The sequence below is a fragment of the Pteropus alecto genome, unplaced genomic scaffold (assembly GCF_000325575.1).
Source record: "Pteropus alecto unplaced genomic scaffold, ASM32557v1 scaffold146, whole genome shotgun sequence".
Lineage (NCBI taxonomy): Eukaryota > Metazoa > Chordata > Mammalia > Chiroptera > Pteropodidae > Pteropus > Pteropus alecto.
The window spans coordinates 13,542,385-13,552,378 of NW_006442107.1; the positions used below are offsets into that span (position 1 = coordinate 13,542,385).

The 9,994-nt window shown below is 43.0% G+C and overlaps 1 protein-coding gene across 1 annotated transcript in view; it reads right to left on the bottom strand.

Annotated features, from left to right (window-relative positions):
* The window catches only part of FHOD3 (formin homology 2 domain containing 3), a 421,374-nt gene that overhangs the window by 54,904 nt on the left and 356,476 nt on the right, over positions 1-9,994 (bottom strand). The window contains 2 exon segments of the mRNA XM_025038715.1: positions 2,693-3,573; positions 9,856-9,994. The exon segment at positions 9,856-9,994 is cut by the window's right edge and continues 22 nt beyond it. Of these exon segments, the coding sequence (XP_024894483.1) occupies positions 2,693-3,573; positions 9,856-9,994 (1,020 nt within the window).

Consider the following 9,994-nt stretch of genomic DNA (forward strand, 5'->3'; position numbering starts at 1 on the left):
GAGAGAGAGAAGTAGATCTAGTTCCAGAAACTACTTGGAAAGGAAATCGAAGAGCTCATCTTTCTGTTCTTATCATTTCCATTAAGCAGTGACCCAGTCTGGACCTGGCACGCGAATCTCCGTTTGGGGGGTGACTTGGATGATCTAACCACGCCCCGTAATTCTGGTCTCGTGTAAGTTTTCTGACGGAAACTAAAACAGATTCCTTTTGCTATGTGCTGTCTTATAAAATCTATTTTATTTTCTTTTGTGTTTAATGAAAAACTTCTCATGAGCCAGAATTCGGAAGTGGCTGTTTACAGCTGTGTTTTATGAAAATCACAGTCAGGGATTAGAAACAGAAGTAAAATTGGTTATATTTGTAGTGGTAACAGGCATAGAAGGGTTTCAACTCTCCAGCGTGTTGTGTTTTAATCCTAATTAGCATTCTCACTTTTTGCAACATTTGTAAATTAGTTCCTGCTCACATTTCCTAGCCTCCAAAACCAAAGTATGGGTTCCTGGGTCCCGATGTGGAACATTCTGGAGTCAGTTTGGTAAAATTTTCAATATATGACTTTCCTCTTATGCTCTCACTTTATAAAAACTAGGCAAACATTTGTCCTTTAGCTAGGCATTAAAGTATTTTAAGAGGTCACCGCTTACTTCAAGCAAGAATGGAACTTTGGGCGACTAAGAGGACACCAACCAGACTCTTATCGCCAACTACCATGGGACAAAGGAAGGCAGGAGGTAGGCAAACTGTCCAATTTGAGTCTTCTCATGGAAACTTTTAATCTTGACATTTCCTTTGTAAAGTCAAAAGTGCCTTTACTGCCAAACTGTTACTCCCTTTTATTTCTCTTACCTGGAGTCAAGGGCCAGCCTCTCCTCCGCAACCTCCAATGGTAATTAGCAACCAGGGGAGGCCTAGAGGGCACATCCAGTCAGATAGGCCCAAGGGGGAAGGAGGAGGAGGAAGAAGACCCACCAACTAGATCAGTGGGTTGAGTGTAGTGCTCGTAACCTCCTGCAACCAGAGACTGCTGTTGTAACTCAGCAGGGCCAGTCTTCTCCCAAATGCCAGGCCTGATTTAAGAACTGAACAGGACACATGAGTGGCTCAGTAGCACATGTCCTCAGAAAGTTATGACACACAGACACGGAGAATGGGTGCCCAGCATTACTTTTCGAGGTGACACAGAGACACAGAGAGACAGAAAATGGGTGCCCGGCATCACTTTCCTGGGTGTCATTTTCTAGAGAGGACAAAAAGGTTTCTAATTTCAGTTGAAGGAGAGGACTGATTTGGCATGATTTTCTGTATTGCATCCTAGTGGTTTGGATTGATAGACAAGAGAAAGCTTTAATTCTGACTTGGAGAGATTCCTGAGGTTGGAGACAGTTTAGATTCACATCCTTGCTGAGACTGGGCAGAAATCGACACCAGGGTAAAGGCCAACTCAGGAAGAGCAGCAAGTATAGTTCCAGACCCCGGCATGAGTTCTAACAGGAAGTCGCTGATTACAGCTCCCCTACCTGGCTTGTCAGTAACTCACAGGGGTGACAGACAATAACTCTGTCACTCAGCTCCTTGTATGAAAGGCATTCTTATTCTGAGGATGCTGCACATACTTTTTGATTCAGAATCGGTCCCTACTGGCAGGTCAGGGCACCTGACTCAGGCAACTGTATACTCACCCAAAATGATAAACAAAGCAACAGGTGAAGCTAAAATTAATTCACGAGAACACGTTCTTGAATGTTCATCCTAAATTACACTTCACAAAGTGTTTTCCCATACCTCTAGTTCCTGAGAAGATAGTCTTAAACCTGTTTTTAAAACTGTAATGTGCTGAGAATCACAAGTTTGTTTTTCTAAAAAACAAAATGTGTTCTTTAAGATATGTAAAGAAAACTCTATTAATGCAGCAAATCATTAGAAATAAAATCTGTGACTCAGTACGCTGCGGCCTCTTTATCAGTGCTCATTAATCATGACTTCTCTTTGATGCCCAATTACTTCATGTACAGTGCTTTCCACCTCTTAAAAATATCACAGCAATAATGCCTACAGAATTCTCAAACACTTCTAAGAAATAAGGAATCTAGCGGGATGCATAATATTTATAAGACGCTAACTCTATGGTTGTTTGGAAACATCTAGATAGTTGCAACATGCTGATTCAGCCAAGGTTTATCCAAAGAAATGTCATTTGGATTATTACCTTTGCAAAAGCATTGTATGGTTACAGCTAAGGTCAAACTACTACTATCAACTATGATTAATGAAGGTAAGAGTAATTAAATACATCCCCTGGATAGAGTCCATGTGTTTGATAAATTAGCAAGTCTATTTCCTCTAACAGCACCATCTGCTGTTGGGCTATGCTAATATTCCTGGGTTAAACTTTTCGTTTTTTTCCTCCAGGTTATTTGGGTCTTTGAAAGCTACTTTGCCTAATAGTGTTACTAAAGGGTAGATGCTGTCCATGTTAGCTATTAAGGTATCTTACCCATTTAGCTACGCCTAGCACATGGCACAAAGAGTAGTATATTAAAGGTCAGATTTTTATACTAACTGCCCCTCCCTCTTTTAACCAAATAGCGAAAGTGCCATAACCGGAATTTTATATAGAACAAATCTCTCAGTTCTACTTAACAGCAGAAAGTAACGTTGCAAATCAAGAAGCATGCTGGATGCCAGCAGTACCTTGGAGACGGACAGTTCCTTAGATTTAGACTCGAACAGGTGCTCCAGCCTGGAAGTGTCCACCTTAATAGGTTCCAGTTTTGACCACAGGAATTCTCTGCAGCGGCGGTTGTTTTTACAGGGCCACTCAAAAGGCCGCACTTCATTCCAGAACAGACGGATGGTCTTCTTTTTCTTCGTGAAAGCTGGCTGACCCCGGGGTACTTGGGGCCACCCTAAGCCCTGAGGAGCATTGAATACTGGAGGAGGAGCCAATAAATTACCGGGTACTGGAGGGGGAGGCACGCTGTCCAACAGGGGCGGAGGGGGTGGAGGTGGCAAACCCAGAAAGGTGGGCGGGGGCGGAGGAGGTGGCCCCGGTGCCTCCGCATGACCCAGGTCCACGTCCAGGACGTCGATGTCATCCTCCTCTCCCAGGTCGGTGAAATCCATGTCTTGGATTCTGAGCTCCCTGGGATTGGCCATGAGCTGGTCCCAGATGTAGTCAGATTCCGTCTTGGGCTGCGCGGATGCTTTCTCTAGGACTTTGTCGTTGGACTCGGCATCGGGGGAGACGGACCCTCTCCCTAGGTCCCCACTGTTGAATTTCTCGGCAAAGGCTTTCACGCTGCCCCGATTGTCCAGGCAGCCGACATCTACCCTCCTGACACTCTCATCCTGGGCCAGAGAGTTGGCCTGCAGGGTGGATAGCCTGCTGGCCAAGCTGGCCACCGCCTCTGCCCCCTGCTCAGTCCCGGCAGGCTCGCCCTCCCCCTTCTCCTCATCATCCGTGGGCTTTCTGTTATGGGCATACAGCATGTCCAGCATGAACCGTTTGTTGGTGAGGATGTCGCCACACTGTTCATTTATACCAGCATCCTGAACACCTGCGGACCATAGACCTGAAAGTACACAGAAGAAAAATGAGAAAGTAGCAAGGTCCTCGATACCATGAGAAAACCAGTTAGGTAACATGTGGGCTTTCCACACGGGGCACTTCAGAGAAAACACTGAAATAAAGCAATTGAAGAGGAAAGTGGTCATGGCTGACGAGATGCTCTTGACCAGGAAGAGATGCTGCATCCAAGTCCCAATGGCCCACTCTAGGACCCAAGACTCTTGTAGGTGTGACACAGCTCATGGCTCCTATCTAGGCTCAAGGGAGAAATTTTCCTCACCTTTCCTTCCCACCCATGACAACTGGTCAGGACCCATCCAGCCACAGGTAAGTAGGGGGCTTCTGTCTTAACTAGACACAGGGAGGCAAGGAAGATGTTCCCTCGCCCACAGAAGGTGTTGGAAAAGCTGTAGAGTTGTTTCTTCCCCTACTCCACATCTGTCCCAGGACAGCTCAAGTGCCTGGAGAAGCACAAACTATGCCATTGGTTGCACTTTAAGTTCATGGTCACTAGTATTCAGGGAACCCTTAAAGCTGCCTGGCAGTCTTATCCATGACCTCTCCAGGTGACCTTTCACACCTCTCCTCTCTTCTCTAAACTCCCTTACCTATTTTATCCTCACACACATGGCCTTGCTTCCTAGTTCAACAACTTAATAGGCAAAGTCAGAGGAGATCTTCCAGGATCTTCATTCCACCTCCATCTACTCATCTGCACCCAAACTCCAACCATGGCCTTTCTCCTGTGTTACTGATAAATTGTTCCTCTCTTATCAGGGGTCAACCGCTCCAATGCATGTTTAGAAACCACTCTGGCAATTCCTTGTCTTGCATCTCCCATGCTCCTCCCACTAACCTTTCCTCCTGGCACTTGAACATGGTATAATTTCTCCCATCTTAAAACAAAAAACAAACAAACAAACAAAAAAACCAAACCTTAGTGAACTCCACTTACCCTTCCAGCTCTAATGCAACTTTTCTCTTTTCTTTTAAAGCAAAGCTGCTTATAAGAGTTGTTTTGCTTACCATCTCCAATTTCCCTCTCTATTCTCTGTTGAACCCGGTCTCATGAAGGTTTCGCTCCCACTACCTTTCATAGCTACTCCTTTCCAGGGAACTGATGACTTGCCTGTTGCACTAGCCCCAGCTGATCACTCCCTGTTCCTTTCCTTATATCTTTCGCTTGGACATTGCTCTTACCTTGTTTGCTTCCTCCTTTCTGGCTGTTCCTTCTCAGTCTCCTGTGCTGTTTCCTCTTTATCTTAACCTTTAAATGTCCTTGGACCCCTTCTCTCCATCTACGTTCACTTTCTTAGTCACCATCTCATCCAGTTTCAGGGCTTTAAATATCACCTTCTGCTCTCGCTCCCACTCCCCTCACCCAACCTACTTCTCCTGCAACTGTTTCCTGTCTCAGAAATGGCAACTTCATCCATCCTTCTGCCAATTCCGAAAACCTCAGAGTCATCCTTGACCTCTCCTTTCATCCCACATATCCAACATAGCAGGATGTCCTGTTAGCTACATCCATGTTACAGCCAGAGTGCAACCACTTTTCTCATCGCTCTCCTGCCACGATCGCTCTCCTCCTACGGCACTGCAAGGGTGTCCCCTCGCTGGTCTCTTACGCCTCTATCGTCAGTTCTTAACACAACAGCCACACGATGTGTTAAAATGTCTGATCATGTCTTTTTGCTCAGAGTCTTCTAATGCTCCATTTCACTGAGACAAAAAGCCAATGACCTTTCAATGTTCACGAGCCTTGTATGATTGCACCCTGATTTTCTTGCATCTCCTACTGCCGCCACTCCCAGACATACATACATGAATCTCCTTAGCTACAGTAGCTCCTTGACATTCCTAGAACTCATCAGGTGTGACCTAACCTCAGGGACTTTCCCCTTCTAGAACAAACTGCATGCAGTTAATCACACAATTTGCTTCTCAACCTCTAGGCCTTTATCAAATAATATCTTCTCAGTGAAGTGTTCCCTGGCCACCATATTTAAAATCGTACAACCATCCCTCTCCCCAGTACTGTTTATCATCCTTTCTTGCTTTATTTTTCACCAAGGGCACTTACTGTCTAACTTTCCACACGTTTTCCTTGCATATTTTATTGCCACCTTTGCTGCATCACTGGAACAATTATAATTATATGTTAAACCATCTTCTTCTTTGCATATAAACTCCATAAGGGCAGAGATTTGGGTATACTTTGTTCACAGTTGTATTCCCAGCATCTGGGATGAATGAATGAATAATGAATGGTCAGGATGTTACTCCTACAGGTTAACTTCCTAAGGGCCAGCAGGGCTCTGCGGTGGGCATTTCTGAGAGTGACCTCTGTCAGATATCTGGGGCCTCCATGGATATTTGTGTTGGGAGATGGCAGGAGACCTAGGCCATGGACATGAGCATCAGGAGCTTTCATTTTACCAAAGGAGAATGGCCCGATTAAACATGCTGGGGGAGGACACGCTGGTCTCTCCCACTTGGCCCTGCCCTGATTTTAAAGGAGGCATTTACTGGAGAAGCACAAAGGTTTTTTGTTGTTGCTGTTCTTTCCAGTGTAGATTTGTCCTCTGTGCTTTGCTCTAGCAAGTGGCCTAACCTCACCAAGGGACCAACACCAGAACGAGGAGCTCATGAGCCCTCCTGTAGGTTTCACAAATAAAATACACTTAGGAGATCACCACCACCAAAGAGACAGGAGCACACGATGGAAAAATCTGGTTATTTGGAGTCTCTACAACTAGTCAGACAGTCCCGTAAATAGAGAGACTTTTTTGATGCCAGGAGGCTGCAGCAGATAAAGGGCTGAGTCTCTCACCAGATTGCCTCACTTTTTCTCCATTTATTGGAAATTGTTGGCAATTTCTTATTTTGGCAACAGGGAAAAGAATATAATCAGGTAACATTTTAAATGCTGGTTTTCTTGCTTATTTTCTTCATTTGCTTAGGTTTTCTTTATTATTATGTAGTGTGCTTCTACATCCCTAGTAATTTCCTTTGCTCTGAAGTCTACTTTATCTGACATTAATAGAGCTACTCCTGCTTTTCTTTATTAATGTTGGCATGTTATACTTTTTCCCAACTTTAAAATTTTTATCTTCCCACACAATTATATTTGAAATGAGTTTTATATAGACGGCATATAGTTGGGTTGGGGTTTTCCACTCTGCAGATCTCAGTCTTTTAAAGTAATTATTAATTGTTAGGGCTTGAGTCTGCCATTTTATTTGTTTTGTTTGTTCCCTTTGTTTTAGTTCCTGTTTCTCCTTTCTTGGTCTTGGCGGGTTACTTGAACATTTTTTAGAATTTCAATTTGATTTATAGTGCTTTGGAGTGCGTTGCTTCATGTAATTTTCCTAGCAGTTATTCTAGATATTATATAAGATACACACAACTCATTAGTCTACTGGTATTGATGCTTTATTCCTTTGAAGTATAGAAACCTTACTTCAATTTAGATCCCTTTACTGTCCTCACTTTTTAAAGATAATTGTCATAAGTATTTCCTATGCGTAAATTGAACATAATGTCAAATATAATTTAAGAAATTCATCAGGAAAAAAGACAGCCTTTTTAATTTGCCCCTATTTTTACCCATTCTGTTGTTCCAAGTCTTCTGTCTTTATTTTCTTTCTCTTCAGAGAATTTTAATACATTCTTTAAGAGTAGATCTGCTAGCAACAAATTCTCTTAGTTATTCTTTAACTGTTTTTATTTTTCCTTCATTCTTAAAGGTTCCTTTTACTGGATATAGAATTCAAGTTGACAAATCTGGTTATTTGGAAGCCACTGGGTGGGATGGCAGGGGTAGGACAGTGACAGACTTTCCATCAGTGCTTGTCTAGGGCAAGGCATGAATTAATAGCCAAAAAAGATTTTCTTTATGTTAGGCAATCCTTTCCCAATCCTTTGGCTAGGGGAGTAGATTTTATTTGGAGCTTCACCGCCATGTCATTAAATCTGAATGTCCCTAGGAAGTCTGCCTTCTTCTTTCCACCTTTCAGAGTCCTCCTATGATTGGTTGTTTCATTATGCCCAGGGTATTGATATTTTAGTTAAGAGAGGGAGGACCTAGGAACAATGGAGCTTCTTCACCTTAGCCAGACACCTCTTCATTCATTCATTCGTCTATAGTTTCTAAGCCCCTCCTATGTTCTGGGCACCCAGCTATGGAGTGAGGACTCACAGTGAACAAGGCAGATACCCCCATCCTCACAAAGCTTACATTCAAGTGGAGACAAAAGACAGTTATACCAGTAAGTACAACAAAGTGTGATGCATGCTACAATAAAGCCTCTCACACTCATGCCATGTAGCAGAACACATAAAGAAAAAGAAAACCACATAACCGGAATAAGTTGGATCTCTTTCAAGCCCTACAAACTCATTTTCAAGTAATAGATACTATCATTGGAAATAAGATTGTAGATCATTTTGATTGCCTTTATAATTTAGTTGAGAACATTCTGAAAAGCAAGAGCTATGCTGAAAGAGCTGCCCTGATTCCACAGCTGCTGATGGTGTCTGTGTGCAGTGGGATATTTTAGAGACCAATAAGTAACAAGAAATAAACATGATCACCTCTTAACAGCACCGGGCTGAAGCAGAAAAATCACTGCAAAGCCCTAATTCCTGAGTCTATACACTGGAACACCACAAACGTTTGGTAGAAAGACAGTGGTTCTTCCCTGGGGGCAGAGCCTCCATTTTTGGAAAGTTGGCCTTATTTGGAAGACTGTTGGGCAATCCGATCCAAAAAAGTTCTGTTTCCTGGATTATTTTTACTAAGCCAACTTCTTGATATGTTTTAGGCCTACTAAACCTAGTTATGATGAGTAATTCTTGAAGCTATTCATAATAAATATTTTAAGGCCAAACTGATCAAGAAGACTTACCCTCACCCTATACTATGACTATAATTACATTAAATGTGAATAATAACAAGGAAAATTGGGGAGACTAACTGTAATCTGACTTTGAAAGAAATTAAGTCAGTATCAATATGTGAAATACCTCTTAGCACATACATTTTCAACCAGATGCAAGATTCTCAGTGTAATAATTCCTAAGATAAAAACTAATAGTATTTCAGTCTTCTTTTTCTACTGCATCAGAATGACTAGCAATATAGACAATAAAATCTAATAATATATTATAATGAAATATTAACTATTTTAGACTAAGTCATTGATAGACAGTTCTTATGTGAGACGTTATGGCTCCATTCATTCATTCGATTTTTATTCACTCATCCATGCTTCAGAGACAATGTATTCTTAGTCTGTGAACAAACCGGCCATGCATGGCTCATGCTACTGGTTGGCAGGCCTTGTAGAGCCTTCACGCTGCCCTTTGGGCCCAAGATGTAGGCTCCTTGAGTGTTCGTCACTCTGAAGCCGGTGAGGATTGTTACTCAAGAGAGGTGGCTCCCTGACACCCTGACAGCACACAACTTATGGGTAGGAAAACCAACGCCATAATGTCGCATATGAAACATAATTCAAATGATTATATCGATTATTTACAATTCCTATAACCCTCTGTGGCTCTCTCCCCAAGTCCTTATTGAGAACTAACATTCCATTTGGTCCCTAAGTATAAAGTCGCCATTACACAGGTGAACTGAATGAATACCAGGTATAACACCAAAAAGACATAGTTGCATACGGAAGAGTACATACTTTATACCAAAGAAACGAGTGGTCCTGAGTATATTGTAGAAAAATTACTTAAATTATGTCTAGTCCAATAGAGCACATCAAACTGATGTCAGCACACCGAGAACTAGCACTTTTTGGAAGTACTCATTTGAGTCTTTTTAACAAATTTACTCTAGTCTGAAATGGTCAGTCATAACGGTTTAACACCCTTCACTGAAAAAACTCAAGTGACTAGATAACAACCTGACATGTCTCTGAATTTAAATCAGAAAAAAAGCTACACTTGCTATGAACACTTAGAAGGAAATGAGGAATTTCTCTTTCAGGGACTACTCTTCGGAAGAGTCCTCTGTTGCCCTCATTCTCGGGCCCTTTTCCCACCTGTGGACGTGATGGTGCAGCAGCGGGGCAGAGGGTATGGGGCTCCTCTCTCCACGGGGCAGGAAGCTGCTGGCTGGCTGACAGTGGAGCCACATTCTTCACCTCCAGACACTGGGTGATACAGCCTGGTGAGTGAGCTGAGCCAGCAGGTCAACTCAGAGGCTGGCAAACCAGGTTCCCCGCCCCAGGGTTCCTTGGAATATGTTTATAAAGAAAAAGGGCTTTATTACCAGTTCCCCTGTCCCTGGAGAGCTTGTCCTCCTTCTCCTCCCTCTCTAATGTGCTGCTGGAAGACGAGATGCTAGAGGCAGAGCAGTTGTCCCTCTCATTCACCTCCTCGTTCCGTCTCTCTTTCTCACTGAGGGAGGA